Source organism: Brassica napus, chromosome A4, assembly GCF_020379485.1.
Source record: "Brassica napus cultivar Da-Ae chromosome A4, Da-Ae, whole genome shotgun sequence".
NCBI lineage: Eukaryota > Viridiplantae > Streptophyta > Magnoliopsida > Brassicales > Brassicaceae > Brassica > Brassica napus.
Window position 1 is genome coordinate 3,894,925 of NC_063437.1, and position 24,587 is coordinate 3,919,511.

At 36.4% G+C, this 24,587-nt stretch overlaps 2 protein-coding genes and 2 pseudogenes across 2 annotated transcripts; all 4 read left to right on the top strand.

Moving 5' to 3' along the window:
- Window positions 1-31: 31 nt before the first annotated feature.
- LOC106384643 lies at window positions 32-1,092 on the top strand (annotated as a pseudogene).
- A 493-nt stretch (window positions 1,093-1,585) lies between these two features.
- Window positions 1,586-3,055, top strand: LOC125608427. The gene has a single exon (XM_048778912.1). The coding sequence runs from the start codon at window positions 1,586-1,588 to the stop codon at window positions 3,053-3,055; it is 1,470 nt and encodes a 489-aa protein (XP_048634869.1).
- Window positions 3,056-13,830: 10,775 nt separating this feature from the next.
- On the top strand, window positions 13,831-16,328 carry LOC106448006 (annotated as a pseudogene).
- Window positions 16,329-19,395: 3,067 nt separating this feature from the next.
- On the top strand, window positions 19,396-24,162 carry LOC106449317 (cytokinin riboside 5'-monophosphate phosphoribohydrolase LOG4-like). Its single transcript, XM_013891094.3, has 7 exons — window positions 19,396-21,749; window positions 22,219-22,316; window positions 22,412-22,442; window positions 22,694-22,793; window positions 23,554-23,624; window positions 23,726-23,869; window positions 23,970-24,162. The coding sequence occupies exons 1-5, from the start codon at window positions 21,627-21,629 to the stop codon at window positions 23,601-23,603; spliced, it is 402 nt and encodes a 133-aa protein (XP_013746548.2). The 5' UTR covers window positions 19,396-21,626; the 3' UTR covers window positions 23,604-23,624; window positions 23,726-23,869; window positions 23,970-24,162.
- The last annotated feature ends 425 nt before the right edge of the window (window positions 24,163-24,587 follow it).

Sequence of the window (24,587 nt, forward strand, 5' to 3'; positions counted from 1 at the left end):
GACTTAACTCCCATTGATTGTTACCTCCACGATGTGTCTTCAATGCGGTCATTGCGTCACAGAGGCGGTTATTGTGTCTTCAATGCGGTTATTGTTACCTCCACGATGTGTCGTAATTGAAACAGTTGCTTTGTCTCCATATCTTTGTGCTCTACTGCGTTTGTTAGTCGTCTTCGTCCAACTCCTTCGCGGCCAGGACGGAGCTCAAACCTCGCCTCTTCGAAGGATGGATGGCCAACGACATCGCTCCCGGCGGTCAGCTAACCACCACCACCACCGACGTCGAGAACCTTCCCGGCTTCCCCGAAGGCATCCTCGGTATCAACATCGTCGACAAGTTCCGGAAGCAATCAGAGAGGTTCGGCACCGAGATCTTCACGGAGAAGGTCATCAAGGTCGATTTCTCCTCGAGGCCGTCCAAGCTCTTCACCGATTCGAGAACTGTGCTCGCCGACGCGCCGACGCCGTCATCATCTCCACCGGAGCTGTTGTGAAACGGCTGAGCTTCGCCGGATCTGGCGAAGGCACTGATGGTTTCTGGAATGGAGGGATCTCGGCATGTGCGGTATGCGACAGCGCCACTCCGAACTTCAGGAACAAACCTCTGGTGGTTATCGGCGGCGGAAACTCGGCGGTGGAGACTCGGCAATGGAGGAGGCGAGATACGTTCAGGGCGTCGAAGATCATGCAGCAGAGAAAGGCGTGCTGGTGGTTTGAAGGTGAAGAACGTTGTTACTGGTGACGTTTCAATTTGAAAGTGTCTGGGTTGTTATTTGCGATTGGTCATGAGCCGGCAACGAATTTCTTGGATGGGCAGTTTGAGCTTGATGAGGATGGGTATGTGGTGCCAAGCCTGGTACCACTAAGATGAGCGTAGTTGGTGTGTTTGTTGCTGGAGATGGCAAGATAAGAGCTATAGGCAGGCCATTACAGCTGCAGGAACTGGTTTGTTTTCCACATCTCTATTTACGTTTATAGAAAAGTAGATAATAGAGTATCTGATATTTGATTGTTGCTTAATTACATAGTGGTTTAAGGAACCCATTTTAGCTTTTTGAAAGTCATTAACTTTTATTGATGTAATCCTTTCATTTGCTCAATGTGTTTTGCGTTGTTTACCATTTCATTTGTGAGATCATTTTAAGTGGTTTCATGAGTAGTTTGTTGAAGTGAACAATTTTTTTAAAATGTATGATTGCTCTGTTCAAAGTGATGAGTTGGGTTGATTCCTACAAAGAAGGAGGGCGGGGGGAAACAAAATGAGAGGAGAGAGAGAGAGAAAGGGCGACGAAAAAGGGGCTAGGGTTTCAATCTCGATTCAAATTTCATCGTCTCAGATCTAAGTCTCCGGACTTATACCCGAGAGACAAGATAGAGCTAGTTTTGTCGCAAGTCTTTGAAGGTCCCGCTCTTACCATTTCGCTTGAAGATCTTATAGTTCTCAAGACCTCCGCAGATCTCAAAGTTCACTCTACTTGAAAATCTCTTTTACAAGTAGTTCATTAGGCCTGTGTGGCTTCATATCTGGGTAATAACGAGCTCGCGAAGAATACTCACGAGAATCAGTCAAACTCCTGGGAGAAGGATGAATCGGCCACGAAAGAAGAAGGAGTCTTCCCTTCTACACGAGCTGAAGGAGCTGGAGCTATTGGAGGAAGGAGAGCTAGTGGATATCCCAGAGCTTGAAAACGACGATTTGCTGGAGGAAAACTCGATGAGTGTCATTGTCAGGTGTCTGAACCCTACGGTCCATAAGGTGGGAGGATTAGTGAAGGCGCTTCCTCCGATCTGGGGCCTAGAGGACTGCGTAAGAGGAAGAGGAGTAGGTGAGGACAGGGTTCAGTTCATCTTTCAAAACAACAGAGACCTTCACCATGTGCTAACTAAAGGCCCATGGTTTGTAAATGGCTGGATAGTCTCTCTTGATCAATGGATCCCTAACCCTGGACCAGAGTTTCTCTGTAGAATACCCTTCTGGATCAGAATAAAAGGTATTCCGATTCACCTCCTCAAAAAGCAAGCGGTGGAGAGTCTTATGGGACCACTGGGGAAGGTGGAAAAAGTGGAACTTCACGCAAAACACTCCTCCTCAGTGGAATACATTAGAGCTTTGGTATGGATTAATACGGAGGAACCAATTCAATTTCGACGAACGGCGAGATTCAAATCAGGGGAAATTGTTCCAACCGAGCTGGAGTATGAGAAGCTGCTGAAGGTGTGTTTTACTTGTAAAAGGCTCACGCATGATCAACTCTATTGTCCCTTACAGGTAGGACAAGCGGAGAACCCCCAACTTTCCAGTGATAGAGGCAGAAGAGATTCCAGAGTTTTAGGTCCACGGGGGGTGGATCAGCTGGGGGAAAGAGCCGCCAAACGTAGAGCTCAGGAAGGACACTGCAGCATAGGAGATCGTAAGTTGGGAGATAGAAAAGGAAAGAGTGTGGCAGGGGGCAATTCACAAGTCTGGAAACCAAAGAAAACTCAGCCATTGACTCAGAGAGGACATAGGAGGTCAAAGAGCACAGAAGAGTCGTCAGCTATTCCAAAAAGTGACAGTCTTTCTCAGGGAAAGATTATATCGGCCTCCTCCTCTGGGGCCAGTCAGGGCTCTCCTTCGGTCTTCAACAGATTAAGCGGTCTGAAAGATAACACCCCTAACCTGATTATCCCCTCAAGAGAGATATCGGAAGCAGACAAGATTTCTCCCTCGGTGTTTGAAAGATTGGGAGAGCAAGGGATAGGTTCACCCTCAGGAAGTAGGAGAGTTTCATTGATACCCAGTGGAAATAAAAGAAGGCGCCTAAGTGGTAGTGATGAAAGAAACTCTAAGAAGGCGAAACCAAACGGGGAGAGTGAAGAAGTGTCTCCTTCAGTCTTTGAAAGATTGGGGTCGCACGGAAAAGGCTCTGGAAGTAGAAGTTCAGGGGAGAAGATTCATTCTGTCATTATGACAGCCAATGTTACTAACCATTCTGCTCAGCGGATAGTGTTAGGAAGCGGTAAAGTTGTTGAAGAAGGGTTGATGGTTAATACCAACCCTTCGAAGCAAATATGAGGATCCTGAGTTGGAACTGTCAGGGGTTGGGGAATACCCCTACAGTTCGACAACTCCAGGAAATACACCGGGTGTATTGTCCTGAGATCTTATTCCTCAGCGAGACAAAGAACCGAAGATGGTATATGGAAGATGTTTTGGTGAAATTAGGGTACCGCGATCTACGTACGGTCGAACCAGTAGGAAGAAGTGGAGGGCTAGCAGTAATGTGGAAGGAGTCATGTCAGATAGAGATTATCCAAGCCAATAGAAGACTTATTGACATGAAGGTCCAATGGAAAGATAAAAGTTTCTTTCTTACTGGAGTTTATGGAGATCCAGTCAAGGGTAACCGAAATGGGGTGTGGGAAAGGATTACAAGAATAGGAGTTACCAGGAAGGAGCCTTGGATGATCACAGGAGATTTCAATGAGATGGTGGATCAGTCTGAGAAGCTTGGTGGAGCAGAGAGAAAAGAAGAGGAAGGCTCAGAGTTCCGTCAAATGATTCAAAACTGTGGGCTCTGGGAGCTACAACACCAAGGTTATAAGTATTCATGGCACGGAACCAGAAACAATGAGCTGGTTCAATGTCGTTTGGATAGATCTTTGGCAAACCAAGCTTGGTTGAGTATCTTTCCGCAAGCTTCTGCAAAGTACCTTCTTAAAGGATGCTCAGATCACAGTCCCATCATTAATCTTCTGGATGGAATGGAATGGAAGAGACGAGCAAACTTTAAATACGATCAGAGATGGATTCATAGGGAAGGTTTTGCGGTAGCAGTAAAGAAAGGATGGGAGAGTGGAGCCTTGGGTCAGATTGGTCTAATGCAAAGGGTTGCAAGCTGTAGGAAAGCTATATCGGGTTGGAAGAGATGGGCTAGACCAAACTCCGCAACAAGAATCCAAGAAATCCAGTTGAGGATGGAGGAAGCAGTGCATCATCCTCTGTCTGCTCCGCAAGCTTTGTGTCAGCTCAGAAGAGAACTCAACGAGGAGTATTATAACGAGGAGATATTTTGGAAACAGAAGAGTAGGCTCAATTGGCTGCAGGCAGGAGATAGTAATACAAGATTTTTCCATGCCATAACCAAGAACCGCAGAGCCCAAAATCAGATTCACAGTCTCATCGACGCAGATGGAACTGAGCGGTTTGAGGAGCAGGAAATGGGCAGAGTAGCTGAAGATTACTTTAAGGTTCTGTTCGGGACAGAAGATATTGGAGCAGATATGGGAGAATGGAGAGATGTACCCACTCGAGTGTCCTCTTCTCAGAATGAAATCCTTCTCCAAGAGGTGACGATGGAAGAGGTGAAGAGGGTAGTATTCGACATTAATGCTCAAAAATGTCCTGGTCCTGACGGGATGAGCGGTTATTTCTACCAGCAATTTTGGGAAACTCTGGGAGGGGATGTTACAAAAATGGTGCAGGATTTCTTTAGTTCTGGGAAGATTGAGGAAGGTTTAAACAAGACAAATATCTGTCTTATCCCAAAAAAGCTGAATGCAAATCAACTCCAAGATTTCCGACCAATCAGTCTATGTAACGTTGCCTTCAAGATCATCTCAAAGTTGCTGGCGAAGAGGCTGAAAAAGATCTTGCCTGAGATCATCTCGGAGACGCAAGCCGCCTTCATCGAGGGTCGGGTGATTCAGGACAATATCCTGGTGGCGCACGAACTATTACTCGCTCTAAACTCGAACAACAAGTGCTCTGAAGAGTTTATAGCAGTAAAGACTGACATCTCAAAGGCTTACGACCGTGTGGAATGGTCATTTCTTCGACAGGCGATGCTGTCATTGGGCTTCTCGGAGCGATGGTGCGAACTGGTAATGGCATGTGTCTCTTCCCCCGTGTATCAAGTGCTAATCAATGGGACTCCGTATGGGAACATTAAACCAACAAGAGGCTTGAGACAGGGCGATCCAATGTCCCCATACTTGTTCGTTATCTGCACAGAGCTGCTGATTCAAAGGTTGAAGAAAGCAGAAAACCTCCGAGAGATTACTGGTCTGAAGGTAGCAAGAGGAGCTCCGGCGATCTCTCATCTTCTATATGCAGACGACAGCCTGTTCTATTGCAAGGGGAACAAGGAAGAACTGGAGAATCTTACCAGAATCTTGAGGAGCTACACGATAATTTCTGGTCAGCGCATCAACTATCAAAAATCTAGCATTTACTTCGGCAAGAACTTACCGGAGGAGAGAAGACCAGAGATTAAGATGCAGTTAGGGATTGATCAAGAAGGGGGGGAAGGAATTTATCTTGGCTTACCCGAAGCTTTTGGAGGGTCGAAAGTCTCTATCCTGAGCTTCCTGAAGGAGAGATTGAGTGAAAGAGTACAAGGGTGGCAAACAAGGTTCCTCTCTCCTGCAGGAAAAGAGGTTTTGCTAAAAGCGGTTGCTCTTGCGCTCCCTACATATACCATGTCTTGCTTCCTCCTCCCGAAGACGGTATGCAAAAAGATAGTTTCTGTAATGTCTGAGTTCTGGTGGAGAAGTAAAAAGGAGTCTAGAGGAATCCATTGGAAAAGCTGGGATAGCCTCTGTCAACCGAAAGAAATGGGTGGTCTAGGGTTCAGAGATATCGAAGCTTTCAATACAGCGCTACTAGGGAAACAACTGTGGCGTCTTTTATCACATAAAGACTCTCTACTGGCAAAGGTATTCAAGAGCAGATATTATGCAAAATCGGACCCTCTGAGTGCAGGTTTGGGTTCCAGACCTTCTTATGCGTGGAGAAGCATACATTCCGCTCAACGGCTGATAAACCAAGGAGCAAAAATGTTGATAGGAAATGGGGAGGAAGCGCAGGTCTGGAAAGATCACTGGATAGGTCAGAAACCTGCAAGATGTGTACAGGCGATGCGTAGGTCGGCTGTTGGTAACACGAGGTGGTGCAGACCGAATCTGAAGGTAAAAGAACTTCTACTTCCTAACGGGAAGGAATGGAATCAAGAGGTGCTTGAAGGAATATTCCCAGAAGAGGAGATCAAGGAAATCAAGCTGATAAACCCCTGTGGAAGAAGCAGTAAGGACTTGTATATCTGGGAATATAACAAAACAGGGCATTACACAGTGAAGTCTTGGTATTGGGTACAGATTAACATCATCAACAAGAGGGCTACTGGGGAGGAAGTAGCCCAACCAAACCTTGACAGTCTGTTCCAACTAGCATGGACATCAGAATCCAGCCCCAAAGTGAAGCACTTTCTCTGGCGGTGTATTAATAATTCATTACCGGTCGCTCACAATATGACTCGTAGACATATAGCAAAAGAAGCGGATTGTCTCCGTTGTGGTCAAGGTGTGGAGACAGTAAACCATGTGCTATTTCAGTGCCCTTTGGCTCGGTTGGTTTGGGCTCTGTCAGCTATTCCGACACCTCAAGATGGTATAATGGAAAATTCTCTGTACTCAAATATTTATCATGCCTTGAACATCAAGAAACTGTATCCAAAGGATGAGGTGGAAGCAGAGGTAGTACCTTGGATACTCTGGAGGTTGTGGAAAAATAGAAATGAACTGATGTTTAAAGGAAAAGAGTATGAAGCTGCGAGTATTTTGGGAAAGGCTAGAGAGGATGCGGAGGAATGGCAGAGAAGAAAGCAGGTGAACTTGAGTGAGGAGGAAAAGAGAAGGTTGAAAAGCCATACCAGTATCTCCCAGATACGATCATGGAGACCACCACCCGAAGGCTGGCTGAAGTGCAACGTAGATGGTGCCTGGCACAAGGATAGAAATAGAAGCGGGGTTGGTTGGATTTGTAGGGATGAGAATGGGAGAATGGTGTGGGCGGGAGCTAAAGCGGTGACAGGGATGACGTCGAGCATAAGAGCTGAAGCAGAGGCGTTTCAGTGGGCAGCAGAATCAATGGCAAGATTCAGGTATAACAAGATCATATTTGAGTCTGACTGCTTGCCTTTGGTCAAGATGATGAATAGAACAGATGAAGTATGGCCGGTGTTGAAACCAGCTATAGAAGCCACTCGTCAAGCCCTGTCTTTAATCCCGCAGGTGGAGGTGCGGTTTAATACTAGAGGTGGGAATAAGGCAGCAGATAGGATAGCAAAGGAGACTTACACATATGTGTCCAATGTCCCTAAGTTATATTCTAATGTGCCATTGTGGTTAAAATTTCAAGTAGAGTCTGATATGAGAATGTATGGTGAACAAGTTGGTTAATTGAAGTTGAAGTTGAGTTAAAAAAAAAAAAAAAAAAAAAAAAAGTGATGAGTTGGGTTTTTGAAGTCATTAGCTTTTTATGGTGCATGTTTGTCTACTGTTACCTCCATTCCCATTACGATGCATGTTTCAATTACTACTGTTTTTTTTTTCCCTTCTTCCTGCATTGTATGCATTGTTTCATGTTTGCTTTAAAGAAATTCTAATAGCTTCTAATTCCATATCTATTAAACTATATTCTAATCCTGTTCTACATAATTACATAATTATGAATGACTCAAAACTTGTGGCACAAGTTAACTTCTCTGCAATTTGGGCTACTAATAAAACGATAACTATTGGGCCTAGATTATTAACAATACACTTACCGTTCGGAAATCCACGGAAGATATAGTTTCATCATGATGTATACTAATTCACTCAGAGAGATAAAAGATACCACCACTATAGTATTTTGTTACAAACACAATATTAAACTTCGCCTTACTTACCCAAAATGCACGTTCGGAAATCATATATTAAAGTTAGTGTACTCCATGGAATTCAACCTTTATGTATTTCTTGCAAATTATATTCAAAACAACCAGTAAAATAATACCATTATTATAATTTAAAATATATCAAAAATTAAATATGAGATCCCGCCCGTAGGGCGGGCCGACCCTAGTGCCACATATAAATTTGTTTGTCATAGAAAATAAAATGTTTGTTGATACAGATCAAAACATTTATATTTTTTTATTGCTTAAATCACTACAAGAAAACGTAGCAGTAACAACGGCGTTTTACGAGGAAATAATTTCCTCGTAAATTTACATACGCTTTACAACGCAATTACGACGAGACATAACTTCGTCGTAAACTCCATGGTAATTTACGACGAAACGTTTTCGTCGTAAAGTCAATGTAAGTTTACGACGAAAGTACGTGGAATGCGAAATAGTTGTAAACGTTATATCGACATTACAACGAATCGTGTTACCGTTATATAAAGGTGAAAACGTGTATTCAATGTGCTTTAACTTACCTAAATTCGTTGTAAACGCGTTGTAAATTTTTCATGTAAAATCCATGTAAAACTTACCATATTTCTCTATATATATATCATTTCCCACAACTCTCTTCCTCACAACACACAACTCTCTTCCTCACAACACACAACTCCTCATTCAGCCACCAATTACTATTTCGAAGATAACGATAACGAACATGAGTCATTCGTCTGTCTGCCAATTCAGTGGAGCGACAAGGAGAAAATGGAGGGAAGTGCAGTTGGTTTATACTTGAGTGGAACCTCCGACCATCGTCAAAGGTTCCTCTCAAGTACAAACCAGCTGCACTTCCGTCCACTTTCTCCTTGTCGTTCCACTGAATTGGCAGACAGACGAACGACACAGGTTCCTTATCGTTGTCTTAGAAATAGTAAATGGTGGGTTAACCACGCAATTACGACGAACCCAACGAAACCAAATTTCGTCGTAAACGCCATGTAATATTACGACGTAAGTACGTCGAAAAGAAAACTTTACATCGATATTACAACGAATCATGTTACCGTTATATTTAGGTGAAAAACTTATCGAAGTTCGTTGTAAAGTCGTTGTAAAAAAAGTATGTAAAATCCATGTAAAACTTTTGATCGACCCGCAAAACTTTCAATATGAAGATATTCCCGAAGATGCGACAGATGAAGCACGTGAAGACGAGTTCGGGAGAAGCGACGATGATGATTGTAATGATAGTGATGAGAACGAAAACGATTTAGAGTGATGTAATAGTGATGAGAACGAAAACGATTTAGAGTGATGTAATATATGTATCAAATGTTGGATTTCTCTATTGTAACATTTTCTAAAAGAAAGAGTAAGAAGTAGTATGAAATAAGATATGATGTTAGATGATATGTGACTTTGGGGTTTAGGGATTTCATTCTCGGTGTTTAGGGTTAAGCGTCGTAATTTTATCGTAAATGGAAAAACGCGGGCCTGGTAATTTCGTCGTAAAACGAAAAACACGGGCCTGGTAATTTCGTCGTAAAACGAAAAACACGGGCCTAGTAAATTCGTCGTAAATGGAAAAACGCGGGCCTGGTAAATTCGTCGTAAATTTACGTCGCTTTTACGACGAATCCTAATCTATATAAGGAGACGCCGAGAGCGAGGCTGCCTCGCTCATTCCTCCCAAATTCCTTTGCTCTCTCTAAGGTAAACTCTCTCTTCTCTTTTTTTTTTTTTTTAAATTAGTTTAGGTGATTAGTTAGGTAACGGAATTAGTTTAGGTGATTAGTTAGGTAATTAGTTTAGGTGATTAGTTAGGTAACGGAATAATATTTTTATTATGTCGTAATTGATTAAATTTATTTTAGTTTTTTTTAGATGGCTCCTAGAAGAAAATCCAGAGCACCTAGTTATAGAGATTTGTTTGGCGACGATGGTTCCGGTCCATCTTCTTCCGGTCCATCGTCTTCCGGTCCATCATCCTCCACCGCAGTTCCAGACTCTCAGCCTTCTCAGAGAGTTGCTTGGAGTCCTCCTCCACCGCAGATGCCTCCACCGCAAATGCCTCCACCGCATATGCCTCCACCTCCTCCTCCAGCGGCTGCACCTGAGCCTGTCCCAGAAGGTGCAGTTCATCCGGATTTGCGTGTGCCTTCATATGCCCCATTCGCGAGATATACGGTAGAGGATTTGCTTGCCCAGCCTGGACGGGAGGGTTTGGATGTTCTAGACCCCGATAGACCCCGAGGAACTTATTGGTAAGTTATTAATTTTTATTACATTAAAATTTAAATTATTTTTATTTTCTAACGGTTTAATTGTTTTCCTTTCAGGTTTGGGGCTAACAACCGTGTTGGCCGGAGCGTTTCGAAAACGATTAAGGGTTACTACGACGGGGCATATCCGAACTGAAGCAAGACTCCAAATCACGTTAAGATCACTTGGTTTAACAATGTTTACGGTAAGATTTTTAAATTTAATTAAATTTTCACTTTTAAATATGTATATATTTTTTAAATATTATTATTAATTGTAATTTTTTCAAATTTTTTCTGTTTCAGCAAAAGTGGCATTGGTCTTTGGGAATCACCGAGATGGTGAAGGCGGAATTCGTTGCAAAAGCAAAGATCCGCCTCTGCAACACAGTCTCCGATTGGAAGGACAAGTGGGAGCTCGACGGGTATGAGGGAAAGCCCACTGAGCTCACGAAGGATGTGTGGGATGGCCTCATCGCCTATTGGAAGCACCCCTCTTCGATCAAAAAGGCCAATTCGTGCTCGGCTTCTCGAAGAACGAAGGATAAAGATGGTAATTTACCCATGCTTCACAGAACCGGCCAAAAACCACATGCAGGCATCCGTCTAGAAGTTGTAAGTTTTGTTTTTAAATATTTATTTTAAAATATTCAATTAATATAATTTTTAATATTTTTTTTTTTGTAGTTGGAGAAGACGGGAGTCTTACCATCTCTGTCTGACCTATTCAAGATGACTCACGCCACATCCGACGGAGTTTTTGTGGATCCTGCATCTGAGAAACTCGCTCAAGCAGTGGCTACTCGGATTGAAGAACGGGAGACGCAACTAACTCAGGAGTCTCCCGATGGATTACCCGTCACATTGTCCACCGAAGAAGCCGACAGAATCTTCGAAGAGGTAGTACAACTAAAAATTTTTGTTTACATTATTTTTAATAACTATATTAATATATGTTTTAATTTTATAGCTGGCTCCTAGAAAGAAGGGACGAATAGTCGGTATAGGCTCTGTTAACCAAGTTGCAAGGACAACTTCGTCATACACTTCGAGACGGGATGAAGAGACTTCTCAGATGAAAGCTCGAATGGATAGCCAGCAGGTTCGTTTAGACTCTCTTGAGGATTTGCTAGACGTGATGGCCGTGGGAAACCCGGTTATGCAGAGAATGTTGAGTCAGAGACGAGCCGCTCTTGGGTTGCCAGTACGAGATCCCCAAGAGTCCGATCCAACCCGTCAACAGCCGAGCAACCCCACCGACTACTTCGATGATATGTAGTTTTTTTAATATTTCGGTTTGTATTATGAATTTAAATATTATGACTTTAAATGCTTTTTTATATATGTTTTTTATTTTCATATTTTGTTTTAAAATTAAAATTATTTAAAATTCTGAATTTTAAATAAATTCAAATTTATATATATATATATTTGAGGTTAAAAACAATATTCAAAATATATTATAAAACGAAACGTCGATGTAGGCTCGACGTAAACATTTACAACTGATTACCGTCGAAAATATTTACGAGTCTTTTACATCGAAGATTTTACGTGGTCTTTACATCGAAATGTTACGTGGAGTTTACATCGAAATATTTACGAGAGTGTTACAACGAAAATGTTTACGTGTGCTTTACATCGAATCCATTACGTGGAGTTTACCACGAAATTTTACGTGTCGTTTACGACGAATCTATCCCCTGCGCTTTACGAGGAATATATTTCGTCGTAAACTTAACAAGTCATTTACGACGAAACGTCGGTTACGACGGACGTTTTACGACGAAACGTGTTTCGAGGTTCATTCGTCGTAACACCCCGTTTACGACGAAGTTACAACGTATATTGCCCTCGTAAAAAATATGTTTTCTTGTAGTGAATGCAAGTTGTAAAAAGATCGACAATGCACAAAGAATGAAAATTTACAGACTAATGTGACTGAAACTAACATATGTATTGTAGTTTTTAGAGTTAATATGGTTGAGAATAACCATATAAGATGATGGTTTTGATGCCACAAAGAGTATCTTTTAATGATATGATATTTCCTAAAAAGCAAAAATATGTTTTGAAAAAACTCAAAGCATATAGAAGTTGGATTTATAAATCAACTTGAGAGAACTATGAAAATAGTTGTATGAAAAATGTGAATTTCTAAGAATGAAACACATATTAAAGAAAATTGTAATAATTTTTGAAATTGTTATTTATCCATTTAAATCTAAAGGAATTGTAGATTAACTTTCTAAACTCTTAAGAAATGTTAAATGTAAATATGCATGGTTTTGAGTTATCTCAAGAAATGTAGGGGAAGCCTTGCTTACCATATAAAGTCGTTGGCAAGAGGCCAAATGAACTTAGTGATAGTTATCACAATGTGATTTATTTTTGAAAAAAAAAACTTGTTGTCGTACATTAAGTTTTGTGTATAATGGTTAATTGTATCTTGAAAAAAAAAAGGACAAAAATCATTAGACAATTGATCTCGACTAATCTCAAGAGATTATATTCACTATGATGATAACCTAGGATCCTTTTATTAAAGGTGTGTCATGAGATCAGATTTTTATATCATCAAAAGGAATGGGTAGTCTGTGAATTAAGATGATGATTGGCGGTAACTCTACCTAACTGACTGGAGATCCTAAGAAATAGGTTCAAAGAGACAACTAAGTCAAACTAAATCTGCCCAAAGCACTGTAAGACTTTCGATCTATACCCAGTTCCTATGATGATTAAACATTATTACATGTAAGGAATAGAGGATAAGAATTTGCTTTTAATGATTTGTGTCCATTGTTTTGAAATATGAATGAAATAGTACATGATACTCCTCTAAGCAAAACTAATGGCAAATCACCTTGTGAGTGTGAAATGGAGCCGTTTCTAGGAGAATGAAGGAAATGTTATATTCTCCAAGTTCACTCATGATTAACCAAAACTGTTTACGGCCAAAATGAACACAATAGAGAACCTAGTTATGTGAGAGAATGAAGATGTGTTATAGATATTTTCTAGGTTTACACCAAAGCCCGAGAGGTTCAAGACATCATGACCACCTTCTGGCCGAGTAAATCCGATAGCTATTAACAATGACTGGTTCAAGGCTGAAAAATTGCTACCAACTCATCATGCAGTGAATTTTTCGTTTGTACTCTCAAAAGTTCTTAGTTGAGTCTTGTCGAGTCTTGTCTAGGAAGTCAGGTCTGTCGAGTCGTCTAGTGTCTAGAGTCATTTTTATTCATGTGGGGGATTGCTGGAACTATTTTCTTGAACATTATGAATAATGTATTCATATGTCAAAAAATAAGTTTTATTTGAATGAGAAATAGAGATCGAATGTATGTGATTTGAGAAACTTGTATAAAGTAGCAAATATACACGTAAGACATTTGAACTTGGATTTGGGTTTTTGATTTGTTAGTTGGGACTTCATGTTCATTAACTTTATCTTATAAATCAAATATATGTTGATCTTTTATATTGATAAATATATAAAAAAGAAATACATTTTAAAGTATATTATTTAGTTTGAATTGGTCAAACAATGATAATTTTACTCTTTAATTTCTTGGTCAAAATGTGAAATAAATTCACATAATAATTGACAAGAATTAAAGACTCCATTAATGTACCATGAAGGTTTCATTTTTGTGTTGAAAAATGAAACTTGTGCTTCTCATTATGTTTCTATAAAAGGGCTTGGTAGCATTATAGAAAATAGACACTCAACAATAACAAATCACTTTCTCCCACTTAGAATAGTTATGCTAGTATTTTTTTTTTTTTGAGTCTGAAAGTACATCACAAAATTAGGTTCGATAGATTCTATTTTTTGGTGATGGTAAACAGAAACAATGATGCAATTGCATCCAGAAAATCTAAGTGCTATGAAACCGTCACACTACGGGGCGTTTAAAGAATTAAGGAAAGAGATTAACCATCTCGACTCTGCTCTTCTTTATTCGTTTGTTTCGTTATTGTAAATTTTGACTTATGTTCTTATTATTTTTACAAATATCAGTTATCCCTATTGTAGTAAAATAAGATTCCTACAGATTCTCCCCTGCAGGAACGCAGCTCCTTCTCTGCTGACCTCAAACTCTTTGTCGGTAACCTTTCCTTTAATGTTGATAGCGCTCAGCTTGCTCAGCTGTTTGAGAGTGCTGGAAATGTTGAGATGGTTGAGGTAACATCATTATTCTCTATTGCCTAATGAGAATAGATAGTGCTCATAACTTCTTGAAATCTATTTAAACCTTTCTTGATTCATTGAACATAATGTTGTGTGGCTCTTTATGTTTCTATGTAGCACTGAGCTTATGATATATGATTCTTTTCATTTCATAGGTTATCTATGACAAAACAACTGGTTGAAGCAGAGCTTTCGGTTTTGTGACAATGTCCAACTGTAGCCGAAGTTGAGGCAGCAGTTCAATGGCTATGTAAGGAGATTTTTGTTCATGGAATTTTTTTTTGTTGTTTCTTCTTCTTGGCTTGTGTGTAATGTTATTCATGAACGTTACAGGAGTTTGAAGGCAGACCCTTACGCTGGTCCTCCTCCACCTAAGAGGGAGGAATCTTTCTCCAGAGGACCAAGAAGTGGTGGTTACGGTTCAGAGCGTTCCAGTTACGGTTTCTGGACCTTCTGGTTACGGGTCTCAATGTTCAGGACGTTCTGGTTACGGGTTTGAACGTTCCAGCTACGGTTCTGGGTCAGGTTCATCAGACCGTATTTTGGTAACCTTTCATGGGGTGTGGATGACACGGCTCTGGAAAGCTTGTTTGGCGAGCAAGGAAATGTTGTGGAGGCCAGAGTCATCTATGACAGCGACACTGGTCGATCCAAGGGTTTTGGGTTTGTGACACTCGGCTCTCCTCAAGAGGTCACAAAAGCCATCAACTCTTGAGTGGTGCAGTAAGTATTATACTATTATCTATTTAATGTCTCTTTGATTAGTAGTACTTAATTATAGTGCAAGCAAACACCCTCTGAGCACCTTTTTTTTTTGCATTCTTTGAAGGATTTGGATGGAAGACAAATTAGAGTCTCGGAAGCTGAGCCTAGGCCACCAAGGCGCCAATTGTGAGCGACTATGCATTTTGCAGATTTTGGAGGTGTAGAGCATCTTTACTGACGACAAGTTTTTTTTTTTTTGAGCAAACGACAAAGCTATTTATGTTTGGGCTTTGTTTCTTTACTTCGCTTTGAACTCGTTTTTGGGCTTTAAATGTTTTTGCGTTTATCTTTTGAAGACAAGGTTTTGGACTTTGTTTTCTTGTTTATTTCTTTCTTTATAGGTTGGTACATGCTTGTTAACTTGCTGTCTGTGGACCGTTTAAAAGAGTTTACCGTTTGAATCCCAAAACGGAATTTTTTGCTTTGCCAAAATTTCTTCCGTCATATATCAAACCCGACCAATCATGTCAGTGTTTATCAGAACGAATAACGTCTCATTATTTGTCATTCTTTTTCAAGTTTAATGAATTGGAGAATACCGAATCAATGCCAATGTATAGGGTTTAACCATGAAGGTTGTAAAGGAATGATCTGTTCTTAGAACGATTAGATTAAAATAGAGACGCATGTTTAATCCTGCGCTTGATTGCTTCATTTAAAGGGGAAGAGAACGTGGTTGTTATGTTTGCTAGACTGCTTAACTTTACGGCTGTTCATCTTAACCTTATATGTACTAACAGATCGGTGGTGATACCAAACTTTGCCACCACTTAACCAAACTTAACCGGTCAAACCAAGTATCTGAACATAATAATGAATCACCAATTATCCTAATACTGATTAATCCTAATGCCAAGCCATGCATATATTGTGCGGATGTCACGTGACAAAGGGTATCATCCACGTACATTAGTCTTACAATTTCGAACGAAGAAGTTAAGAAAAAATGGGACATAGCAATAACCGAAAGCAGAGAAGGAACACTGAAGTGAAATAATGGAAGATTATGTCTCAAAGATAATGAACACCAAAATAATAAACGTCACTTTGCTCTTTCTCTATCATATTCCACCACTCTTCCTGCCTACAAGTTAGGCCTTTTCTTCTTCTTTTTTCTCTAACTCATTTCTCTTTTGTCTTCTTCATATATCAATTCCATAAACTTGTATAATGAACATACATTTGTAGGCGTCCCTGAAATGATAGGGTCCATAAACATTTTAGTAAGGTTTTAACAAAAAAAAAGTTTTTTTAACGATTCCGGGAGCCTTTTTCAGTGTAATTTTTTTAAAAAAAATTTGTGAGCCCTACTCCTATGTTTCACTTCGTTATGTTCAGGACCACCCTGTTTGTAATATGCCATTTTTCAAAAAAAAAACATACATCTGTAATAAAGACGTACATGTTATAGAGATAATATATAGTTTAAACTCATAAGAACTTTATTGATTGATTTCTTGTTTACATTATGTCTGCGATAAAAATGCGAATGAATATTATATATACAAATTAATTTTACATATTATTATTTATTTGTGTTCATTACGTATTATAAAATAATAAATATATTGAATAATTGAGAAGCGGGTAACCATTATATATAAAATTATTAGAGTAATCACATAAATCAAAATAATCCTTTTTATTTACAATAATTTATATTGGTTAATAAATAAAAACAATCATTCCATTTATTTTACATGTTATATACTTAATTTAAATGATATTGATATAGATATAGAGTATAGTTTAATATGGAAATTGTTTAATTGAAACTTCCTACTCATATAATTTTATTAACATTTGTATATTTTTTACCAAAAAATAAACCATTAATCACAAAACTTTCAGTGTGATAATAATTTTAGTAATTTATAATCATTTTTAAAAATTTAAGGAAAATTTCAATATTAAAATATTTAAGGTCTCAATACTTTTGCAATGAAAATTTTGAAATTAACATATTTATGTATTTCTATATGGTATATAGTTTAATTTTAATAATATATATATATATATATTTTTTTTTAATTTGAATATCTATTAAATGAAACTTCTTATTCGTATGATTTTATGATAATTGGTATCTTGTTATAAAAAAAGTTAAACCATTGATCACAATTTTTTTAGTGCGAAACTTTTAACAATATTAGTAATTTAAAGTCGTTTTACAAAAATAAAATATAACATATAAGAAAAAAATTTATTTTTATCATATGATTAATGCGATTGTTTAGTTAATATAAAAGTAAAAAATAATGATGAATGATACAAAAAAAATCATTAAATCTTTATTATTTAAAATCATTAATTATTATATATATATGTTAATCATATTAGGTAATTATGTAGCTTTGATTGAAGGAAAAAAGAATAATTTTTGTATACTACTAATCAATTTTATATTTAGTTTAATAAAAATTATAATAAATATTTAGATGGACCAACTAATTTTTTATGGATTTTAAAAATCATCCTAGTGATGACACGTGGCTACAAATAAATGTTGTAATGATCCTCAATTAAAATATAAGGGATGTTCTCTTTATGGATAAAATATATATAAATATGCTCTATAAATGTTTTTTTAATCAAGTTTTGTTTTTATCTCCTACCCATTATTTACCAAGTGATTTTTACATGTATCATCATTACAATCACTCTAAGAAAAAAATGATGACATGGCTTTGGCAAAATGTGACATGACACTAACCTAACTGTGACATGCACAATTTTCCCTTAAAAATTTTATATATTTTTGGGAATTTTTTTTAATATGTTAATAATTATTAAATATATTTACCACTTAGTTTGTTTTTTACTAATGTAATATATATTAATTTAATAGTGATATATGAGTTAGAAGTTTTAATATATTTTAATTTTCTTTCCAAAAAAAAAATTATATAGAAAATTAGCATTAATGATGATATAAATATACATTTTATAAAAATTAAATTGTAAATGTGCATCAACAAATGCAAAACTAAAGCAACACTAATCAAATATTTTTTTCATTGATAAATCATTAAAATTTTATGTAAATTTATCAGTTCATTAAGTTTATTAATTTTCTTAGTTTAACATATTTTAACTAGAAGAAAAAATATCCAAAATTTATTACAATATATTTATATATATATATATATAATTAAATATAATATAATATAACTATAAAGTATTTTTATAAGTTATAGTTTTAACTTTATTAAAATTTTAATAAAATCAAATTGAAATAGTTGAACCAAATCATAAGAAATAAAACTACAAAAATACGGTTATGATTTTTTTTTCAAACCGTAGATGCTAAAATATAAAAATAATTACTATTGCCAGAAGACAATACAAATGTTTCCAAAGCAAGTGATTTTTTTCTTTCGTTAGTTATCCACTGCAGGCCGTATAGATAAGGCTTTAGGCATATATATATAGTAGCGGCCCTGATTGGAAGCGGAGGAAGCTTGAGCTTCCAGCCCTTGCCTTTTAAAGAAATTTCCGGCCAAATGTTTGCAAGAATCCTTAGTTAGTTTACTGGCTAATGTACTTGTTTTGAAAATGCAAGGTGACGAGTTCCATTGACTTCAATACCATTTTCTTCATACACGTACTTTTTAATATATCATTTAATAACAATGGATTAATTAATATTTCTACTTATGAATGGGCCTTATTTTTATAACTTGCTTCCGGTCTATAAATATTCAAGGTATATATATCGATCTAGTATACTAATAGATGTTGAATATATCGAGAGTGAGCTATAACTATGTCCTTTTACAATTTCATCATGGTCGACTATTTTACTCCATGGGAGTATTTTTTCTGAAACACTTTTTTTTTTTGAAACACAACCCCATGGGAGTATAATGTATACAAATTAGGTTTGATAGTGGGAAACTCAAGGGGAATGTAGGGATGCAATTAAAAAAACAATATAAAAGATTTAAATGCGCATGCAAGCATGAAGATACAAATATATACACATTGGTTTCAAGAGGTAATTATTTGTTTACAATCTCTAAACCTACAACATTCCTAATAGGCCGTCACTGGGAGTTTTTTGGATTGCCATTTCTTTTAATTAATTTGATTAATTTTCACACGCCTAAACACGTATATATTAACTATATATCTATGTCCAGTTAATTACGAGTATGGGGGCTACTGTCCATGTAAGAGGACAATATAGTAGCTAGCATACTGACTATAACAGCTATAAAGGTTCATACTAAACATAGGTTCAGATGATTTAATAACCTGAATACCTGATAAAATGTGGAGCGAACTATCTAATAATCAAAATTGATACTGTTCAAAATATATGTTTGTTAAAGCATTTCTAACTGCATTTTCCACTTCAAACTTCGTTTTCATTTCACTTTATTTTACAATAAAATATATTCTAACACTACTATACTTTTAGCTCTAAATAATAATTACATAAAAACATTGGAGATACTACTCTTAACGAACAAAATAGAAAAAAGATGAGTACATGGGGAGGGTGAACGAGAGTTACAAGACGACACTGATAAATAAAAGACCATTACTCGATCATTTTGTGTTTCGTATTTCAATCATCAATGGCACATTGCTCCACAACCAAGACACCATCATCTCTAATTTCGCATATTTTATATGCATATGTGCATACGTTACATGTCGTGTATCGATCTCTTGCTTTACTCATCACTAGTTTGATCACGTTTTCATTTTAATATTAAAGTTAAAGTAAACCATCTTTTTGACCCATCTTACATGTCCAGATGTATGTTGACAATAAGAATTTGATTTTTGTTTTCCTTGTCGAAAACGAAATTTTTGTTCTGTCTTCTTGTAAATATAATCAAAAAGTGAAATAGCTTTATATCTAAATCAGTTTCTTTGATCTAAAAATGTTTTCTGTCACTTTCCATTATTTTGGCACCACAAATTTAAAGATTATTATGAAAATATAAAAAGAATGCGAATAATATTTCCTTTTCAAGTATATGGAGTTTTTAATTGAATAATCATATAATCTGATTTTGATAATGTTTTGGAAAATAAGAAACAAATAACGAGAAACGCAAGGGAGGTCCACGCATGCCAATATGAGCTTTAGTCCAATGGTAAACTCTCTTAATCGTGGAATTGTATAACAATAACTGAACTGCGAATTTTTTAAAAATTTGCGCATAACTAAAACTGTGGAATAATTTTTTTTGTAAGATTACATAAATTTTGCTGCATAAAGAAATAATTGTTATATTAATCAAGATATTTGTATTCTATTTAACTTATTATAAATCTAACAAATATTAATATATAAACTAACTATTACAAAATTTTAAAACAAATTAAATTATTAAAATTATTCTAATTTTTATTATAATTATTTAGCTTATTTTAATACATAATAAATTGACATCTTATAACATTATAAAATCAAAAACGATTGTATAACTTTATTAATAACATAACTATATATTATTTAAAAATGTATTAGTATTTATTTAGAAGCTTAAAATTTTATTATCACATAATTAAATATTAAAAAGAGTTGATTCTGCAAATAGTTATAAGACTCAATGTTCATAGATTTGCGCTTTTATGTTTTGTTTTCTCATTCCGAAAAATTTATTAATTGGCAAAATACTTAAAAAATTGCATTTTAATCGTGATTCTGCAATTCACCTCCCCCCCCCATCCCTTCCCAAAGAAAAATAAAAGAAATACGGAAAAATTCTGAAGATTACATCGAATAAATAAACCAAAACACCGGAAATATGGAATTTCTCTTCTGGAGAAAGAACAACATTGTCAAACGAGAACTAGACATGGATCTTTATCTCTGGATAATTTTATATATTTGGAAGATCTGAAATGACAAACTCTTTAGGGGTTTGGATGGATAGCTTTGGGAAGATTCAACTTACGGGGACATGAAATTACATTCGACGCGAATTTGTCTTGCATTTAGAAGTAGAAGCACTGCGATGGGCGATGGAGAATATGCTTCAACACTCAACATGCCAGAGCTTTGAAACATATTGTAAGGAGCTGATCGCTATGATTAAAGAGTCACATGTTTGGCCAAGCTTTGCAACAAAATTGGAGAGTATAGAGACTCTGCAGGTATGTTTCCCATACTTCAAAATCACTTATATTCTACGATCGCAAAATCTGATTTCTGACTCTTTAGCTAAGACTACGAGGTCTTTCTATAGAGAGCTTTATTTTATTGGTTGTTCGATTTCGGTATGCCTTAAGTTTGAGGAATAGAATAGTCGTTCGTTGTCAAAGAAAAATAAACCAAGGCTCTGAATGGTAACAACGGATTGAGCGGTGAGTTTTAACAGTTATAAAAACGTACATATAGTATATGCAAAGATTTTTGTTACTGTTAACTGCGTTGCAGTGCGGGGCGGATTAAAACATTAGAAGCCCAAAACTCTAATAAATAAGCGTGACGAGAAAACGCACTTTGTATAAAATAACAAGAGTGGGCAAAGAAACACTAAAAAATCTTTTGAGTTTTTAACTTCATACTATTTATTAATGCTTATTTTTGACACTTGCATGGTGTGTACCTCTCGTTTATGTTCTTAGCACACAAGTGAGGTTATTTAAGAAACCCGAAACTTTTGATTTTTGTTTTCTTTGGGGGCAAAAGATTAGATTATTCTTAGCTTAGTTCTCTCATCGTAATCAATGGAAGTCAACAACGATACTATGCAAAAGTCAAAGTTTGGAAGAATCTGTGTGTTTTGTGGAAGCAGCCAAGGCAAGAAGAGTAGCTACCAAGATGCTGCTGTGGATCTAGGCAACGAATTGGTATTCTGTTTAGTTACCACGTCTCTTATATTCTTATATTTGTTTCTTTTTTTAGTTTTGAATGGTTATGTTTCACCAGATGTTTTCTGTGCGTCCTCTTATGTTTGCAAACGTAAAAGCATGTTTTCTTCTATTTCAAACACTTTCATTTGATATATATATAACTTACAAGTGAACCTTAATATGTAATTATGTATTGTTGACATGTGAAACTTATGTTTCTATGGTAACTTAAAACCTTAGATTTTAAGTTTTTTTTTAATCGTATTCATCTTATATTTTTTGGTAAACAATAACAAATATGTTCATCTTATATTATGATTGGGAGGCAATTAATATCGCATGGGACTGTTTGTTTCCATATAAAGTATCTTTTGTTTTGATTTTCTCTTCTTAGCTCATTTATCAATCTAGCAGTAATGAGAAACATAAGTTGACTAAGCTTACTCTGTTTTGTTTGCTGTTTCAGGTTTCAAGGAACATTGATCTAGTCTATGGAGGTGGAAGCATAGGTTTGATGGGTATTGTTTCACAAGTTGTTCATGATGGTGGTCGTCATGTTATTGGGTAACTCTTCACCTAATCACTTAATCAGAGATCTAAGGATACAGTTAATACATACTTCTCTCTTTTTCTCATCTTTGTTGTCATTTTTACCACAGAGTTATTCCCAAGACACTCATGCCTAGAGAGGTATTCTTGCTAAGAACTGCTTTACTATGCTTACTTATTCCTCTTTGTTTAAATTTTTTATACAAATCCCTAACCAAACCCCTTTCATATTAAATATTAGAGAGCTTAAAATAAGTTTTGTAAGGAAATTTAAAATAAGCCAATTTGCTTACATTGCCATCATTGCTTCTGGTCATAGAATAGTCTAAAGCTGTTTTTCTTTTCAAAGTTTATTAGTTAAATGGGGACTTGGGGTCTCTTTGTTTTGGCAGTTGACGGGTGAAACAGTAGGAGAAGTAAGAGCAGTTGCAGATATGCATCAAAGAAAAGCAGAGATGGCTAGACACTCTGATGCTTTTATTGCCTTACCAGGTTAGTATTGAAGTTTTATAATCTTTTCTTAAATCTCGAAGTAGTTCAAAGTCGCATCAGTTTTGATGTTTGTCTTCTCTCTGTAAATGTCTCAGCTCTCTAAACAAGTAAATGATTATGTAATATAAAAACTGGTGGAAGTCTAGTGACAGCCTTGTTTAAGAATCTAATAAAGCATCTTTTTGGCTTTGTAACTTGGGGAAACCAATTAAAAAGGATAATAATTCTGATTAATAAAAAAAAAACAGCACCGAAAAGGGTTTAACATTTTGATTAGTTTTGCCAAAGAAGAGGGAAGAAGAAGAAACATTGGTAAAAACATGTTTTCTTGGTCAAACCCAAGCTGTATAATGTGAAAGCTATTCTTTTAAGTTTAGAATCTAAATTGTATACTTATTTTAGGTTTCAATATAAGTAGTTTAAAAAATAATGAATAAAGTTGATTTGGCCCATCCGCATCTCGCGCTGAAAATTAGATTAATCTGTTCTCTTTGCTCTGTTTCTTTGTTATTTGCCTTTTTAATTGGGAGGTACCGTGAGCAAACTTTTGATTTTTATTACGTGTTTAATGTAAAAAGACAAAACCTGAAACAGTCGTAGAGATAAAGCATGTTTTGCCCATGATAGGAAGGTCTTGTTCTTCAGTAAGAGTGTAAGACCTTGCAGATGAAGCATGATTTGTTGACTTGACCATATTATAATAACAATAATAATAATAATGTATATAGGTTATAATCTTTTTCTGCATTTGAAATTGCAGGTGGATATGGAACACTTGAAGAACTGTTGGAGGTCATAACATGGGCTTAACTTGGGATACATGACAAACCGGTAAAGACCCTTCACTATGATCCACATAAAGATTCAAACTTAGGTGGATAATTTCAAACCCAAAGTCATTAAAAGCTAATTATCATTTTTTTTTGCTGCAGGTGGGTTTGCTTAATGTTGATGGATACTACAGCTCGTTGCTCTCCTTCATTGATAAAGCTGTTGAAGAAGGATTCATCAGTCCAAACGCACGCCAGATCATAATCTCTGCACCTACGGCTAAGGAGCTTGTAAAGAAGCTTGAGGTAACTTGCCATCTGATGGATTCAAAAAGAAAGAAACTGGTTTCTGAATTTCTTCAAATTGAAAAACATAGAAACTTGTTATTGGTCTCTCTGTTTGCAGGAATATTCACCTTGTCATGAAAGTGTTGCTTCTAAGCTTTGTTGGGAGATCGAGCGGATTGGCTACTCTTCTGAAGACTGATTACTAATCAGGATCCATAAACATATAACTATTGAATGTCAAGAGATTTCTATATAGATCTTACTTAAGGAAGGAAACATATTTTTAAAGATCTTAGAAACTTTTGATTATAGAATCAAATTTTGTAGTCTATACAACATCTGTGACTAAACAAAACTCACACAAGCAGTTTCACTCATGGTTAAATGACTAAGAATCACATTAATGACTTACTATAATCTTCTATGGTCAGTGGACCTTATACAATCAAACAATCTGGTTAGATGTTAGATTAACTCTTCTTCTTATTTGTCAGTTTTTCCATGATCATAATAACTCTGAATAACTGGAAGAGTTCTCAGTCTCTAGAATCATAAGCTTATGGATTGCATTTTCCACATCAAAGAAAGAGCATCTTTAAACTGATCTCGATTACACTTTAGGCGATCATGAGATTTTGAGAGGCTATAGGTGATTTAGTAAATGTTTGTAAGAGATTTTTTAACAAATTTTGGGGGTCTATATATATAATATGTAAAAAAAAATCCAAAAAGTTTG

Excerpts from the sequence above, each read along its gene's own strand:
- LOC106449317 (XM_013891094.3), top strand. The coding sequence starts at position 21,627 with ATGGAAGTCAACAACGATACTATGCAAAAGTCAAAGTTTGGAAGAATC. Across the intron at positions 21,750-22,218 it reads TGGATCTAGGCAACGAATTG|GTTTCAAGGAACATTGATCT; the intron begins GTATTCTGTTTA and ends TTGCTGTTTCAG. Across the intron at positions 22,443-22,693 it reads AGACACTCATGCCTAGAGAG|TTGACGGGTGAAACAGTAGG; the intron begins GTATTCTTGCTA and ends TTGTTTTGGCAG.
- LOC125608427 (XM_048778912.1), top strand. The coding sequence starts at position 1,586 with ATGAATCGGCCACGAAAGAAGAAGGAGTCTTCCCTTCTACACGAGCTG.